Genomic DNA, 19,116 nt, shown 5'->3' on the forward strand with positions numbered 1-19,116 from the left:
ACACTTAAACAAAATATTGCCAACTGTCGGCAGTCAAAAATTAATCAAAAACGGCAGCCATCAAAATTAAAACCCTGGATGAATAAAACAATATTAAAAAAGGTAAAAGAAAAAAATGCATTGTACAAAAAATGTAAGCAACAGCCGAACAATGAGCAACAACAACAAGCTTATAGAAAAATAAAAAATGAACTTGTTACTGATATAAAACTGACAAAAAACCACTATTACAAGCATAAATTTACAGAAAGTAACGACCCGAGAAAACAGTGGGCTACTGTAAAAGAAATCTTAGGAGAGGATAGCAAGAAAGGTACGGAAATATTTCTTAAAGATAGTCAAAATGTTAGGATAACTTGCCAAAAGGCGGTAGCTGATGTTTTTAATCGGTTCTTTGTCACAGTAGCCGATAGTCTTAGAAACACCGTATCCAAAGACCAAATTGACATAAGAATCTCCAATTTTAGTCATGTTTATGAAATCAATTTCAAAAAACAGTGTATCCTACACTCAATCTTTTTATACCCTGCAACGAAAGAAGAAATACGGGCATTGATAAATTCGTTATCAACACGTAAATCTCCAGGATTTGATGACATTTCACCGCAGCTAATAAAGAACATCAGTGATCATATATTAGATGTAATAGTCTACTTAATAAATTTTAGTTTCACTGTTGGAGAATTTCCAGAGGACTTGAAAAGAGGAATTGTTATCCCTCTTTATAAGAAAGGAGACAAAGAAAATACAGATAATTATAGGCCTATCACGCTCCTATCAGTATTTTCAAAACTATTTGAAAAGGCAATGAAAAATCGTTTACTGAAATTTCTAAATAGTTTCGATTATTTTAGCAAACAGCAATTTGGATTTAAAAAAAACTCGAACACTGAAGATGCACTCCTAAATTTCATTGAGGAAATATATAATGGACTAAACAAAGGCGAGTATTGTTCAGGATTATTTATAGATATAATGAAGGCCTTTGACACAGTTGATTATACACTTCTACTAAATCGATTATGGAATGCTGGAATCAGAGGGGTTGCTTATAAATGGTTCCGTACGTTCTTAATTGGTCGATCACAACAAACGAGAGTTTGTGGGAAGCTCAGTGAAACAGAATATGTAAAAACCGGAATACCACAAGGTTCAGTTTTATCAGGACCCCTATTCCTTATTTACGTAAATGAGCTATGCAACGGCTGTTTCAGAGGACAATTGTCTGCTTTCGCGGACGATACAGCACTTGTTTACAGATCAGGTACCACTGAGAATCTTAAACTAAGTATGGAACACGACCTGCTTCTCCTAAGACTCTGGTTTACCAACAACTACATGGTACTGAGTCCCAAAACCAAATATATGACTTTTTATTTAAGAAGACGTTTCAGTTTGGAGTCACCATTAAAATATCATGAAGTAAATTGCACTACGAACTGTAGATGTCTAGAAATAGAGATGGTAGACCAAATGAAATACTTGGGGATTGTGGTGGATTCGAAACTCAGCTGGAAACCACATATAGCACAAGTAAAAAACAAATTACTCCAGTACATGAGAATATGTTATTTATTAAAGGATTTATGTTCTCCTGCTTTCCTTAAAACAGTATACTATGCGTTTGCCAACTCAAAATTAGAGTATGGGCTATCAGTGTGGGGAGGAACTTACTCTACGACAATTAAACCACTAATTACGATACAAAAGTGTTACATCAGGATAATCTGCAATATGGGAAGAAGAGAGCATACAACTCCCCTGTTTAAAAAACTTAAAATTTTGCCAGTAGGAAGCTTATATATATACAAAGTGTTAAAAATATTTTATAACAGAAGTACCAAAGAACGTGCTGATATCCGGAAAAAAAATGGTACGACAAGATACAAATCAAATGTAAACGTCCCTCGACCAAGCATTAATCACTTCAGAAAATTTTACACCTACTTAGCACCAAAGTTTTACAACTGTTTACCTTTACATATCAAGGAAATAAAAACAAAAACTATTTTCTTAAGAACCATAAAAAAATACTTATTTAACTTGGATACTACCGACTTTTTTTACACAATAATTGAGTAATAATTTTCTTCTAATCAACTATAATATAAATTAAACCCATTATATCAAGTAACAATTGCGGCGTCTTATAATTTTGTAATTAAAATCACACACACTAGTTAAAGAGAAAATATTGACCGGTCCGTCCCCTTACCCTGAAATAGTGAGCATGAAAAAGTATATGTGTAAAACCCAAACAGGCTAGTAGCCTCGGGTTTAATTTTAGTTTCTCTATTATCTTAGATCTTGTGTGCAAATACGCAAATACTTCGGTAGGAGTAGTTTACTGTAAAACTAAAGATAATAAAGAAAAGATTCATTCAAATTCAGTACTGTTGGTTTGAGAAGATTAATAAAATAAAATAGATAAATTTTGACCAGCAAAAGGTGGTGTAAAAGATTTTATTATTTTAAATGGTCCATTTGGGTCCAAATAACATGGATTTGAAGAGTGCATACCAATTTTTTCCCGGCACAACTTTTGGCAGCCAAAAAACCTCAAAATGTTTGGACTTTTTTCAGTTTTTCGCTTAAAACTCGAAAACGGCCCATATTTTATGAATAACACTTCTTTAGTAAAAAAAGAAAACAAAAGCCTGCGTCGATCAAAGGATGAACAAACAAAATCGGTCCAATAGAACTAAACTGAATTAACCTTTTTAGCGCATTTCCACAAAAATAAAAAAAAATGCGCTATTGTGGCCACTTTGTCCGTCCGTCCGTCCGTCCGTCCGCTCGTTTTGCGACGCTACTAGTTCTTTATCTTAAGAGTTATTGTTCTACTTTTTTCGCTATTTGGTTCGTTATGGTATCGAGGCTTGCACCAAGGAAGGAATGTTTTCTGCGTTTATTGCTAAAAAAGTTATTGTAAAAAAACCAACAAACCGTTTTTTACATGTTCCATAATTTTACACTTTTGCCGTTTATTAACCATCCTAGAGAACATTTATAATTTTGTATTGTTGCCTGTCGTTTGTCTGTTGGTCTATCCGTCTGTTCCTTTGCCTGTCTGTCCCTCTATCTGTCCGTGTTTTAGAAATGTCCGATCGCTTTTACATCTCCGTTAGTTATGAAGTGAATTGCATGAAATTCAATATGGGCATAGCCTTAGCCATATAATACGCAATGCCAAAAGTTGAGTCGAATCGATTCAAAATTCACAGTGCCCTTTTCGCATCTCGACCATTTATAAACCGAATTGCAAACTTTTTTTCTTATAAAAGTATTTGAATGAAATTTGATACATAGGCACTTGGAATAAAGGAAAATCAAACGCCAGTTTCAAAATTTGGTTTTGCGCATGCGCAGTGCCAACTTTTTTATTTATGGAAGAATTTAAATGAAATGTGATACATAGGCACTTGGAATAAAGGAAAATCTAACGCCAGTTTCAAAATTTGGTTTTGCGCATGCGCAGTGTCAACTTTTTTATTTATGGAAGCATTTAAATGAAATTTGATACTTTGGCGCTTGGAACAAAGGAAAATCTAACATTAGTTTCAAAATTTAGGTTTGCGCATGCGCAATTCCAACTTTCTTATTTAGAAAAGCATTGAAATGAAATTCTTCTTATAAACTGAAATTGAAATAGCAGAAGTTGGATCTTACAAATGGGAAATGAATGCAAGTGGAAATGCGCTTTATGTAAATCGTTTACGATTACTTTTTAACTTGTTTTTAATACGTTGTGGCTCCTAAAGGAACGATAAAATTCACTACCCCCTTCCTAAAGATGGTAGGACATCCGAGTGCAAAAAGTGTCAAAAATTTAAAATTGGATCAATTTTTGAAATTTGTTGGAAATTATTTAATGAACCGAAATGAACAAGGCTCATTCCAATTGCTTGAATGGCTCTCCCAACACCACCCTTTCACTGCAACTGATGCAGCGGCATTTATGACGTTTAAGCCGTAAAGGTCAGTCCGCCTTACCCGTTACCCCTTATCTAATAACTGGCAAGCGAAAGTGTAATTTCAATTTCATATAAATTGTAAGGTGCTGCGTCATGAAAACCGCAACCCCAAACTTGTAAAGTCCCTAAGAACATTGTTTTGGGTGTAATGCTTGTCAATCTCACGTCTTTTGTTCAAGTTACTAATGATTTTGGACATTTTCGACCTTCTACATTATTTCAAGTTATTTCTAAATGGTAAGGTACTTGTACTTGTCGTTAAAAAACACACCAAAACTTCTATTCCCAAATGACATCGTTTGTGGTTGCGTTACCACCATAATAATTTCATTTCCGAAATTTCTTAATGCGCTTCAACTACAGTATTTTTAGTTAATTTTCATATAAAATTTAATGAGCTTGGTTTGATAAATAGCACCCGAAATTTAAAACATCTCTAAAACCGTCGTTTTAGATGTTACACTTAACCAAACCACGTCTTTACGCAAAGGGCTAATGAATTTGAATTTTGTACAGCATTTCTAATGAGCTTTACCACAACCTTAGGGGCGTCGTTTGGGAATCAAAAAAGCACCTCCTTGGGTAGGAATTTTACAGATCAGAAAGTCATGCCCGAAACCTGGGTATAGCGGCAAGTTCAATCGTTCCATTTGTCATGGTTGCTGAGACAAATACCATTAAACACGCATGCAAGAGGTAATAATATAAGTTCAAGACAAAATTATCTGGTCTGATAAAGAAGTTTGTGAATACGTTGATATATTGAATGAATTTTTGGACCAATTAAATGACTCTAATAAGGACCCGGATTTAACATGAATACAGAGAGAAAGAATGAAATTGATAGTCACCCTTTTCGTACAGTTTTTGGGCATGAGGTAACACAATAATCTTGAGTTGCATATTTCGATTTGAAGAAATTCCATTTTGCGAAGGTATTTGGTTCACTCGTATCAAATTAATTCAAAATTAGTAAACTCTGCGACAATTATTATTAAATCTAATAAAAAGGCAAGTGCGGTTTTTGTTAAGAATGAAATTATCAACAGACTTCTAAACACCTGTTTAAAATGCCGACGCCGCCGACGCAATGGACTACACAGGTGTTTCCAATTTTAGACTTGGATAGATAAGATGATTGTACTTAATTGTCGTGTATAAATTTTTGATTTGGTAAATGATTGATGGAAACTAACGGCAGGTACATGTGTGGAGGTAAATTTCCATACACAATATTTAATCACACTTCACCTATTGTCCAACTCCAAAATCATATTGCGTTGTATGCCCAATGTTTAAATGTAAAGATACAAATTACTTACTGCATTTTACGCGGTACCTAATATGTGCTTGTCCAAATTCACCCTTAGCTTTCTTGTTTTCGGTATTAGGCACTCTCTTTCGAACCATTTGAAAATTTTGGAGACCATTCCGCACAATACGCACTGCACTTCCCGTTAACACGATCGAATGATTTGGTCATAAGTTATATTTTTGATATGGAGGGGCGGTAACGTAAGTAGGTAGAGATTAATCGCCTGATGCGCTTATCTGCACGTGCGGTCACTTTTACCTTTCAATAATTGTTTTTCGGTATCGAATGAAGTCGTTCCTGATAAAGTATGACATGTGAACAATGACATTGTGTTCTAAATTAATTTTCATTCTCACATGGAAAAAGTCAAAATCTGACTTTCCTTGTCTACCTTCCAATTGTATTTTGTCACTGAAATAGCTTTCTTTGGCTCGTTCAAAACTAAACTTTAGCTTCTAATTGTTTTGCTCAATTTTGCCACGCAGTATTTGAAATATAACAATCGCAAATTTTGTTATTAATTTATAATACCTGTGAGAATGTGCGTGACGAAGCGTAGGTTTTTCTGTATGAAAGCGGCGGTAGTAAAGTATTGGGAATGGAGTGTCAAAAGCAAGTATGGGGAAGAATTTAAGATTTCGAAAGGATTTCCGAGGATTTATAAGGAATTTTATCCGATTTCAGGGATTTTCGTGGATCTCCAGGAATTGACGGGGAGCTACGGGATTTCTTTGATCGCTTGTAAAAATTTTTCCATTGGACCGATTTTGTTTGTTAATCTTTTGATCGACGCAGGATTGTGTTTGCTTTAATTTACTAAAGAAGTGCTATTCATAAAATATGGACCGTTTTCGAGTTTTAAGCGAAAAACTGAAGTCCGAACATTTTGAGTCAAAAGTTGAGCCGGGAAAAAATTGGTGTGCACTCTTCAAATGTTATTTGGACCCAAATGGACCATTTAAAATGATAAAATCATTTACACCACCTTTTGCAGGAATCGGTCCTTCTGACTGCTCCGCATGCTGGACTAATTAGATGTTTTACGGAAACTGTCAATTAACACTTTTTCCACACTTTATCTTTTGAATATGCCTTATGAAGTAACCTGCTGTGCAGTGAGTAATACATGGCGATGAATGATTATTTTAACACAATTCGACAAGCGAAATCGGCATGGGCATGAAGTAATTTAGGACAGGGATGAGATAATTATAGGTAATAAATCGAAACAATAAACGGAATTATGCATCAGCGGTTTAATAAGGGACATTAAGCCGCCATTTCACTATTCACATCTCTAGTACCTACGTTCGAAACGATGGAGCTTTAGAGTGATCGGTTTGTCTAATTGATATGCTTGTAAACCATGTAGGTATGCACACTCCCTTGGGAATAATAATCGGATCGACTTATGCTTTTACACCTAAACGTAAATAGGCATAAATAATGCAATTTCCTTCGATACAAATTGAACTGTAAATTAATTCTTAACCGTCACTATCTTATAATTCTAGCTGGTGGATATTACGACCATTAACACCCAAATTTGCAAACTTTATTTGACAGTTAACGTCTATCGTTAGCCTGTTGAAGAACACAGCACCTCTTAGAGGTAATTTCGTTCCAACCTTCATATTCAACTTGCAGCTGCTTCTCTTAATAAATGCACTGTGTTTCATGTCCCTGTGATGTAGGTATCACTAACGTTAAACTTAACGTGCAGGTTATCTGTGGAAAACGTTATTTTGTCCATACCCATAAATAACACAAAATCACGTTTTTTAGCAGATAACCTGCACGTTAAGTTTCACGTTTCTGATACATCACAGGACTAAATATCTATTCTATAGGTCTCTCCACTTTAGCACTCCGTATTTGTTTCAAGATGTGTGTTCACTCATTTTCAAGTACTAATACTACAGATTCAAAAACTATGCAAATGCAATGCATGTGCTTTTTAAGGTCTTTGAAAAGAGCAATCAATTTTGCTGTACGGCAACATAAAATATGCGTACGGTTGATATTAAAAAAAAAAATGAAAAAATTCGTGATTCAATGTTCAATTTTCGCTCGATACGATTTCTCCGTGTAACATAACAGACACCACGGTTCTTGACAGCACACGGTATGCTAGATTTCATAAGTTTTCTAAATTCTAAAATCACGAATTTCTTCATTTTACTGTACATCAACCATATAGATATTCAACAGTAAATTAATTGTTCTTAAAAAACATTATAGACTTTGCATTTGGAAAACAAAAACGAAGCTGTGGCCGTACCCGCTCGGGTCGGATAAAACTCAGTCAGCCGCCCCCCCCAAACCCCCCCCCCCATCCATAAAATCCACCACATTGTTTGGCATATGTCGCGGCCCAGCGCGATGACAAGAAAAGTAGTGGTGAAACGCCCCTGATAGGCGACGCCATGCATATTATGTTAAAGTATCAAGTATCAATAGAAATTTTTATATTTCACTCCTCCTTTTCACCCTTTCTGAACAAATGGTGGATATTTGATCTCATAATTAACTGTCTACTTTATCTGTTCTGGAAGATACACAACGGCTACGTAACATTTTATTGAGTACCTCAAGAATTTTGCTGACAGACGCGACGGAGATTAGTATTATTGCTTCTTAGATAATCCCTACCCTCGTATTCATACAGAAAAGGACGTAGGTAATAATGTAAAATCGTTACAACGGTTACGATGTATATAGTCTAATGACCACTTGAGTACAACTTCAAAGAACGTTTGTAGTGTCAGTGGTGTAACTGATGAACATTTCACCCCGTTAAAAATCAATAACGTAACTAAGTGAATTGCCAATAGAAACTTTAAGCTGCATTGCAAGTCTGGCATACTAATTTCCTTGCAGCTGTGCTGGCCATACGCCGCAATATTTGTTTCAGCGTTACTACTACTGGACAGAATATTGACAAAACGCTTGATGTCGAAACTCGATACTTACCAAAGAAACTAGGAGGTGTAATTTTATTCTCCACGTATGACAATTAGAAATCAATACCGGCGCTCTACTTCCTACTCCCATGATTAAATTTTATTCTGAAAAACATGCAGTTAATCCCTTATCTTGTTGAAAACTGTGCCAAACTGATTATGTTGCACACTAGATGATCAATGTTTCCTAGGGTGCACATCTTGCAAGTATCACGCTAAATTGTTACTAGACGCAAGATGCCAACGACCTAATATATCTCGTCGCTTTTGGGTACGGCACACATTATTTACATAAGTCGTACATCTTACTGGGTTGATCAAAAGGATTACAGTATAACCTAATAGAATATGTCAAAATCATTCCATTCCACGTCATCTAAAATTAATATTAATGCTCTTGTTTACACTTGTGCGTAATTACAAAGCATTTGTCCTTGCGGTATTGTGTAAATTGTTTCTGAATTAGATGAAAGCATTGAATAAAAACACTATCATTGAATAAAAACACTATTTTTATTCAATGATGAAAGTCAATCCCAACAATGTGAATACCTAACTTTTGCTTGTTCAATGCCACAACGAAGCAAATTTTGAAAACAATAAGTGAGCATAGAACGTAGACTTTTTTAGCCCCATTACCAAAACTTATAATTTGAGGGACCAAAACTTTTTAGATTTGATAGCGTGGGTTATGAAAGCTTTAATTCACTTTCTCACGAGAAGTTGTTAATTCAGTGAAAAAGTATTCAGTACATTAGCAACATATCTTTAAATTTTCAATAAAAGACTGCAAATCTGTGTACCGAAAGCACACCTGGTTCTCCGAATCCTGATCCCGAATAAAGGAAGAATTACGTCCTTTCTCTCCAAGAAAAGCGATAAATACTTATACTCTCTGATCCCAGAATACATTAATATAACAGCGGCAAAACTACAAAAGAAAAACGTTGTAACAACCGTAAGCTAATTTTTGTAATGGGAGCATTTAAATTTTGGACAGAAATAAGTAAAGCGGAATTGTCTGCGTCTTCGTTTTTAATTGGCTCTAATTTGCATCCGTTTTAATTAGAATATAGGGTTACATTTTTTAGTAAGCATGATATAACCTCGTACCGTGAAAATCCTCGAGTCAACTGATATTGGGAAAGATGGGAATGATTGACGAAATTTAGAACCATCTGAGATTGGTAGTAAGAGAGACAGCAACCAATGAACATTCAGACATCGCCATTTTGAAAATAAATCGCCATTTGTGGACGTTCAAAATTTCACTCCGTAATTAAGCGGCGATTAGTCCCACTACCAGGAGGAAGCTAATATATTTTTTTGGTTAATATTGTCATCGATAACCCAGTGTTAGTTAAAAGCACAAAATGTTATTTGTGAAGATTTTTTGAATTTTTTAACCATAACGATTCCTTAAACCAAACGTTACGACTTTCGGAAATTGCGGAAATTTTTTTATTAGAAGTGAAACCTTTCAAATACCCAAACAGAACTAATCGGATACGCATTCTAACGTCGGAAAAGGGATTAAAACTCAATAACGTTTGTAGTTACATAAACTATTAGTGTCTGGTCGAGAAAGAATGCGTCAAATAAAGGAGTTTTATAATCTATCGCAAAGTAAAAAAACATTTTTTGCTGGAACCATCGATTTTCTAAAGCCATTGAACGTTCACTGCGTATATACAGCTCGCTAACCTTAGTCATCACCCACCAACCTCTAATTATGACACCCTGCATACTCTAACCTCAAAATGTCCAACTTTACCTATCTCTATGAAAATTCGAAAAATTTAAACGCTATTTAGATGGTCTCTTTACAGAATCGATAAGAATTCAACAATTCTGTTGGAAGTAATGAAAATTGCCTTCAAAAAAACTGTTTTTTGCTCCAGAGGGTAGTTCTCCCATTTTCAGCATATTAATTGAAGCACACGGTCTATAAGCAATTCGGTTTACGTTGGTCATTAGTCTTGCATATGCAAAAACAACAGCAAAATAAATAAATTGAAAAAAACACACTCGTTGAAATCAAAGGGAGTTTGTGTGAACAATATCAATGAGCTAGAAATTGATCTTATTCGCACGAGTAAAAATTAATTACCGATTCTAACGAGGTAACTAATTAAGATAACACTTACTAAGTTTAGAACTGGGGAACTAAAATTGCCAGAACGTATTTCAAAGGGCGGCAATTAATAAGATTCCAGTACTTCTCATCTCAACATATCCTTCAAGAATTTGTCAGAAGTTTACGAAGTTTCAGCGAATCGCCTCTAAGTTGCATAATCTAAAGCCTTTCGCTACAAGTTTGATTTTCGAATAGCCTATAAACGAGTAGGAAAATTCTTTAATTACGAAAACAAATATTTGCGTATCAACATGGTTTAATTTATGCCTTTCAAGATTGAAAAAAACGCGAAGCACGTTACGCAAATATTCTGCTGTATGTTTAACTAATATAGGGAGTTTTGTATATTATGCCAATTCACTAATTGGTATTTATTAAATGTGAAAGGAATTGTTCAATTGAAAAGGTACCGTGCAATTGAAAAAAACTTAATTTTGCCATACCTGACGGTCCTGCATCATATAGATAGTGTATTAAAAGCCATCCAATTTTAGATAGAATCTCATTTCAACGGTATAATTGAATTTCTAGTTGTGTAATTAAAACTTAAACCCCCGAGATCAGCTTAGAGGGCATTTAAAATGGGTAAACGCTAAAAATTAATGCAGCCCTTTAAGATTTTCCTTTACATTATGCAACAAGTCAACTGAGATAAGGCTACCAATTTACTACGGAACCATTTTAATGCTTTATTGTCATTTCCTGCAAAATAAAGTCTGCCTCGTGAAAGATTTCAATCTGAATTGAACAGAGAAATTTGTGAGTTCATAATGCACTTTGCTGCCGTTGAGAATGCTTCATGAATGACTAGAAGTTGAATTCAGTTTAATTTGAAATGAATTCGTTCACAGTGCGGACTCTGGAGGATTGTAATAAATTAAATAGGACCTTTTTATTCTAAACGTGAAATATGTCAAATAACAATGTGTGCCACTGTATTTATAAATCTCCAATTACATGTGGGTCGTTTAGTAGTTTCCCAGCAAAATTTATTTACAGACTCAACAACGTGTAATTTAATGAGAACGTAGAAATTATTCATTTGTATGTTTGCGTCGTGATTAATTTTAAATCAGATTGGTACTTTGTATTTAGCTAGTTTGTGCTAATTGAAACTTATTAACGCCCAAAAAGCTCATCTTCTTAGGATTCGTGCAAATAATCCAATATAGAAAATGATTTAAGTTACCTACTTGAATAACTTTAATAAACTGATATAGGGCGGACTAACGATTGATTTTTTTAGTTTTCAGAGCAACACAAAATATACACATGTGGGCCAAAAAATAACGACATTAAGTGTCTACCCCATTCCAAGATTTCTTTGTCCAGGGTAACCAGCGAAGGACTAAGTTTGGAAAACTAACCCGAATAGATTTCAGAAAATTGATAAATATGATGGCTGTGAAGTGACGGCATCCACCTCCAAATATGCTAATATTTGTATATGCAAATCGTTTGTTTATCGCTTGTTTACGTTTGTTTGATAACTCGATATGTAAAATTGGTGCCACCATCTTCACGGGAGCGGCACCCACAGTAAAATACTTCAACTTTTTTTAATGCGAATCGCGTTTTTAGTCATTTCCGACGTTTGCGGTTTAGGGCCCCTGGTATGCGAACGCGATATGCAAAATGGATGCCGCCAGATTCACGGCACCCAAAATCGAATACTTTTGATTTTTGATTATACAGTATATTCTGTATTCAAACCTTTGGTTGTTGTTTTTTGATTCATTATTCCAGTTTAATATTCTTGGGGAGGGCAATAAGAAAATAGTTTATGTTCTTGTTCTGGGGGGGTATGGAACACCCCACAGGCCACCGGTTCTACATCTACAACGATCATATAGATCTTCCTTTATTAGGGAGTATTATGTACCCCCAGGCCTCTCGGTTCTACATTTTGCACAAAACGTTTAGACCCCTTAGCTCTTGCACAATTATTTTTGGAAAGAGGTTTTGGGAAAAATGTAAAACCGTGGGGTCTGGATACCCCCTAGTAACCGAAGATTTTCATGATCATGGTAGAGAAGTGAACATTGAATTTTTCCTTTGTTCCTGGGGCGTATTCCGTAAGCCACAGGCAGGTGATACATTTGCCATCAAAACGTTCAGCCCTAAAACCCCTTTCCAAAAATTATTGTCTAATTTTCTTTCGTTCTTTCTTTCTTTATGTTTTTTTCGCAGCTTGCAGCGAGTTGTCCCATGGCAATTTTTTTCACACGTCCTAATGGCAGTTTCTTTCACTAACAAATATTCACCCAGTACTAACTTCGGGTGATTCACTTAACATTTCGCACAAGCTACCCGTATATAATGACCACGGCCCTCTTCCAACATCTCCAGAAAAGCAGTTTGCCAGAAACCTCAAGCTGCTCAGAAACCGTTAACTTGACAGTTACCATACTCACACCCATAATGATGGGCCGGAGGCAACTCACAATTGGGATTTCTTGGAAAAACCCGTTCACCGCATTGCTTCCGCACGACGCAGTTAAAAAACAAAATGTAGATGATTTCTCTAAAAATGCCGTTTGTGGTAGTCAAAACTGTTCTAGATGCGATTACCAGTAGAATTTATATCAAGAAAAATTGTAGCGAATATTCCAGAAATCCCGAGGCGCCATGAAAAATAAAGAATCGGCGATAAAGAGCGAAGACAGTTGTGACGCAACCTTTCCGAGGAAATACGACGTGTTTGAACGTGAGAACATTCTAGAATACTCGGGAGCGACGAATCGAATTGCGTTTCGGTCAGTTCCAATTTCAACGCTGAAGCAGAGCTGGGCAGTATTCGATTTTGTAAATACTTTTTAGTATTCAAATCCTTTAAAGTATTCAAATACTTTGTAATTAAATACTTTTATGGAAGCAGTATTTGAATTTGTAACCCAATACTTTCACAAATATTTAGTATTCGAATACTTCGCAAAGTATTTGGCTACTTTGAGAAGTATTCGAATACTTCGCATAGTATTTGAATACTTAACCTTCCTTTTTTACCAAAAATCGACTACTCCAAAATTTCTCGGGAAAACACTTTTTCTTATTAATTTTGGTGCGTAGAATCCAAAACAATTCGTACTTTTTCGATCAGACTTCTCAATCAAAAGTTATGGCCTAGAAACCAATGTCGAAAAAAAATAAAAAAAACAAATAAATTACGTACTTAAATTTACGTTCCAATATTCGGCACTTTGCAATTCTGAAATTTATAAAAAAAAATCGATTAAGGAAGGTGATAGTAATCTAGAAGCATTTATCTGTTGGGAAATATCATGATGAGAGATGATATTGTTCAACCCTTATTGACTCGCATTTCTGCTTGATGAGAGGGTTTTCTATTTAATTGTAAGTAGAATTGTTTCAGTACCTAGTGGAAAAATAAATGCAAAAAATGCGTGGTAAGGTCTATTTTTGCTTTGGGCAAATTCGGAAATTTTGGCCCCTCTTTTCACACCGTTAAGTGAAAGCTTATGTTGGTTGCTATCCGAATCATAGGCACCGACTACATGATGGGGGTCCCTGTACCCGTGCCCTGACTGGAACAATGTGAAAGGGGGCACAGGAGGGTGAAAAGTTAAAATGGCGTTTATTGTATTACCTTGTATCGCTAAAAATTTTGCCATCCCGTCTTAATATACTTATAGCATCCAAAAGATGAGGAAGAAGTTGATTGCTTCTGGAAGCATATCTTTTTAACCGAATAACGTTCTAGAATGTAATGAATATAAGGTAAGTGATTCAGTTTTTGACGGAAGCTTAATAAGTAGTTTCATAAAACATATCCTTCCAATGTCCTATCCAGAATGACCGATAAACTCACTTTGAGATAACTTCGTGATTGGATTTCAAAAGAAATCCGACAACCGACTTTTATATATTCTCAATAAAGCCATCAATCTGGAACAGATATTTCTAAATTCACATTTTCCGTGGCAAGTGAGTAGGTTATGTACAGGGGATTTAAATTTCAGTGAAAATTTTACTTTCAAATTAAGGAATTTTTGTACTAAATACACGGCTTACCTTAAAAAGGCGGAGGATATTTGCAACCATAATGGATACTACGCTGAAAGATGCCCCAATCACAGCTGACACGGGTTTATGAGGAACATAAACTGGTGGCTTCCCGGAATCGCATTTATATTCAGACATATCCTGAAAAAAAAAGGTAGTTTAAAATTCTTTTTATAGCAATTAGTACAGCTGCTAATGGTCAGTTGCGCAAAAGTTATTAATCCGACATATGTTTAATCCTGATGACTTTAATCCTATTACGACATTATCAAGCTACTGAAATGATTTATTTAGGTTATAATCGATTTATTCGTAATCGAAAATTCGATAGTTGAAAAGAAAACTGCAGACCGAGACCGAATTACCATTGAATGGATATTAGCAGAAACCGTAACTTAAGCACAGGCAGCGAAAAATGTGCATGCATATTTCATAAATCTCATTTTATTTCCCACCTTTATAAATAAAACCAAATTAAGCATACGGAAAATCCGAGATTTTCAGCTTCATTTTTAAATTAAACTGAGTCTTCGGAAATCATTCGCTTATACATCCTGGATTTTTAAATGTTGGCTGCACGTGCTTATTAAAATCAACCCTTTCTGCATAAGTAAGTTACAAAAACATGAATTACAGTTAATGCCTACCTATATGCAGATGCGTTTCTCAGATATGGTAAACACCCGTAACGGTATACGCTTTTGGGTATAGATGGGGAATTACAGAGAGAATAGCAGATAATATCAAAAAATTAACCTACGCTTCCAAGGCGGTTATATTAATTTCAACAATAAAGGGCCGTTCGATTTCGATGAAACGAAACAATGGTTGACATTTCTCGAACTATTATTGTTTTAGTTAACATTTCCCAATTTGACTATTGTCTATAAACGGCTTTATTGTTTTGTGCAAATGGGATTAAATTGCGTTTTTTCACAAAAGCGGAACGCAATTTTGCGTTACCGATCTGTATTTGATACACTGGGGCATGCAAGATTGGTTCAAATGCCACATATCTATTATTGAGGCAAAAAACCGAAGTCGATAGCCAGACAGTTCTTCACATTTTTACAACCCGCACGTTAGTAAGGGAGGTATGCAATCGGGGTAAAAAATGACCCCCGCCCCACAACTTTTTTACGGAAATACGCGCTTTGAGCACTAGGAATCCGAATCAAAGAAAATCTCGATGATGTCTGTCGGTCTGTGGGTATGTCGTTGACCCGATGTAAAGCAAATTTGATTTTCTTATTTTCTTATTCTGAAAAGCTTTTGGGGAGAATCGCGCATGCGCTAGTGTCAAACTCTCATTTCCGGCTAAACCGATTGGAACCAAATTTGGTACACATATTCTTACACATAAAATGGCAGAATCGCTGGTGAGCGGGTGGTATCTGTGCTAACCACAACAATTTTTTATAAAGTAGTTTGACCCATCGCACTTATACATTAACGGCAAAAAGTGGCAAATTAAGCATCATTTACTTTTCCAATATATTTATTTTTTCCAGTGGTGTCTCGTTAAGTTTTCGAGAAAAGTATGAAAGCGGCAAAATTTTTATTTCCACAACTAATTAACGGCAAAAAAGCGACAAAACGCTAGTATAGTCACCATCTAGTTTTTCGAAGTTGATGGACATATAAGAATGATTGAGTATGAAATTTTGTAATTTATTAAACTTAGATCGAGTACGTAACTGCATTTGAAGCAGTCTCTTCAATTTGCTTTACATTTCATTAGAAAAGGGGGAAATTGGATTAGTGGACGGGTTGATTCAATGTCTTAAAATCAATTTGCATTTGTTCATCGGCCGCATGATAAAATAAGAGATTTCTTCAGTAACCAACATTTCAACTTCTGAATACTGCCTTGGGATCTGTCAAAAGTTTTCCTATTAACTTTTTAGCGGAACCTCGATTGGAATGTTGTTGCGATTCGTACGCCAATTCCAAATTTTACTCGTTTCCTAAGTTGTAGTTACGGGTAAAGTAGCGATTGATTATAGCAGCATTTGGGCTTCATTTCAGTTCATATTGCGAGGAAACTTGTAAAGAATTCCACTTACCAAATTTTAACTTTCCATACAAAATTTAAGCGTGAAAGTTATTACGTAAACTTGCAGTATTAAGGGTGCAACCTATTTACGTCTAAAATGAATGAAATATATTTACACATCCCTTTGAAACCGCAAACCTTGTTATACAGTCTCCCCTTTTAAACCAAGCAACAAATTTGCGAAAACGAATTAGTATTTCCATTTTACGCAACTTGCCAATGATTCCATCCGCCTGAATGGCAATGAACTAACGTCAGATGTAGAACATAGTTTTAAGTACAGTTAATCATCAAATTAACTGTTCGTTCCCTGTGTAATTGTAAGTGGAACAGAAACGTGTGATGTCTCCATAGAAAAAGGCACCTAACCTTGTTAGGGGAAGGCGAGCCACTTACCAACATCTTTAACTTCATTAAAAGTTCTGACGAATGCCTTCTGGGACTTGATCGTGTATTGTTCCAAGTTTGTTTGTAAATAAATTTTCTGCGCAAACCTGAAATATGTCAATGTGATGCTAAATTTATCTTTTAGTGTCGATACTATAATTTTTGAAGGTAAAAACGTAACATACATAAGTTGCTAAACGGAGCACTAATCATTTCTTTGAAGGGCTCTGTGGAGATTTATTATGTGGTGTGTTCAAATCATCCACTAATCGGCGGTAGAGCCGGGAGAACGCGATTAACAACAAACTCTATCGATTAGGTACACTGCCTTTTTTTGAGGCCCGAAAAAAAATTGTCTCAGATCGACCCGAAAAAAATTTTTTCTTATAGAATCTGGCCTGCAGAATCGATAATTTCAAACAGTTCCAAGATTGGGCTACTAGTTCAAAAGTTACAGCCCTTTGCATTTTCTTTCGAAATTGGTTTCTAGTCTATAACTTTTTTTGAGAAGTCTGATCGAAAAAGTACGAATTGTTTTGGATTCTACGCACCAAAATTAATAGGATTGTGTTTTTCCGAGAAATTCTGGTGTAGTCGATTTTTGTTAAAAAAGGAAGTGTTATACACTGCCTTTTTTTGAGTCCCAAAAGAAAAATTGTCTCAGATCAAAAAAAATTTTCTTATGGAACATGGCCTGTAGAATCCATAATTTCAAACAGTTCCAAGATTGGGCTACTAGTTCAAAAGTTACAACCCTTTGAATTTTCTTTCGAAATTGGTTTCTAGTCTATAACTTTTTTTTGAGAAGTCTGATCAAAAAAGTACGAATTGTTTTGGATTCTACGCACCAAAATTAATAAGAATAAGTGCTTTTCCCAGAAATTTTGGTGTAGTCGATTTTTGGTAAAAAAGGAAGGTTAAACACTGCCTTTTTTTGAGGCCCGAAAAAAAATTGTGTCAGATCGACCCGAAAAAAAAAATTTCTTATAGAATGTGGCCTGTAGAATCCATAATTTCAAACAGTTCCAAGATTGGGCTTCTAGTTCAAAAGTTACAGCCCTTTGAATTTTGGTGTAGTCGATTTTTGGTAAAAAAGGAAGTGTATACCTACAACTATAAGGATTTAAGGAATTCAGTTCAGTTTAGCGTCTTGCAAATCAACAAGATAATACAAAACAAGTATAAATTGTATATACAGTGAATTTTTTTTAAATGCGAACATAGGAGTTTGTATGCAATGTAATTTCCCTATGTTCGATTAAAAAAAACACATCAATCTATTGAGTAGTTCAAATGAGTAGTAGATACAATTGGCAGCTGTCACATTTTTTAAAATGCCGCCGTCCAATTTAATTACGAAATCGGTTAGGTTATTGCTTAGAATGTCAAGAAGGACACTTCGAACATTTATTGTGATTGTTTTCGTTATTTATTTTCTTTATTTATGTATTGAATAAATCAAATTAGTAGAATATCAGGTGCACATGACCTACAAATAATTGAAGGTTGGTTCACAATGAATTGTGATGTCAGCGCGTGCCATGAGAAGTCAAGTTATCGTAAGTTAAAGAAAAATTTATCATAAAGTTGCTATGGCCTCACATGGCTTAATTAAAAGAATCTTACCGAGTACTCTTCATCATAAAGACTATGAGTTGCTGTTCATAGTCACACAAATTGCGCGTTTTGGGGATGTGAACCGCGCACATCTCATAGATTGATTTGTTTTTTTTAAAATCGAACATAGGGAAATTACATTGCATGCAAACTCCTATGTTCGCATTTAAAAAAAACTCACTGTATGTCGTAGTCTTTTAGTGAAATCCGTCATTTCACGAAACGCCTAGTCATTTATATGAAACTGTGGCACAGTGTACTTTCCAGGGCCAAGCGATTGGATTCCGTCCCCATTGGAAATCGATAAATGGTATCCTTATCGATCTAGAAGGGGAAGGGAAATTATCCCACACGTACAAATTTTCAGCGTTTCACTAAATGACTAGGCCTCGGACTAGGCGTTTCGTGAAATGACGGATTTCACTAAAAGACTACGACATATATATATATATTTAAAATCTACGCTATTAATACAAGAACAATTGTATTTTCCTTTCTCCAATACATCGCCAGTAAATATGTAGATGATGTTTTCGCCCTTTGAGAGTACCCTTCATTTTCAAGATATTTGCTTCAACTTCGCCAATAGATATATCTCGTCCAGTCGATTCATTTTGCCTTTCAGAGTTATTTCCTCCGACAAA

General features: G+C 35.2%; 1 protein-coding gene across 1 annotated transcript in view; it reads right to left on the reverse strand.

The window, feature by feature from the left end:
- The window catches only part of LOC116165843 (metabotropic glutamate receptor 8-like), a 102,940-nt gene that overhangs the window by 33,318 nt on the left and 50,506 nt on the right, over positions 1–19,116 (reverse strand). Inside the window, exon 2 of the mRNA XM_031480537.1 lies at positions 14,422–14,553. Within this exon, the coding sequence (XP_031336397.1) occupies positions 14,422–14,550 (129 nt within the window). The 5' untranslated portion in view covers positions 14,551–14,553. The remainder of the gene's footprint in view (positions 1–14,421; positions 14,554–19,116) is intronic.

The sequence above is a fragment of the Photinus pyralis genome, unplaced genomic scaffold (assembly GCF_008802855.1).
Source record: "Photinus pyralis isolate 1611_PpyrPB1 unplaced genomic scaffold, Ppyr1.3 Ppyr1.4_LG3a, whole genome shotgun sequence".
NCBI classification, from domain to species: domain Eukaryota; kingdom Metazoa; phylum Arthropoda; class Insecta; order Coleoptera; family Lampyridae; genus Photinus; species Photinus pyralis.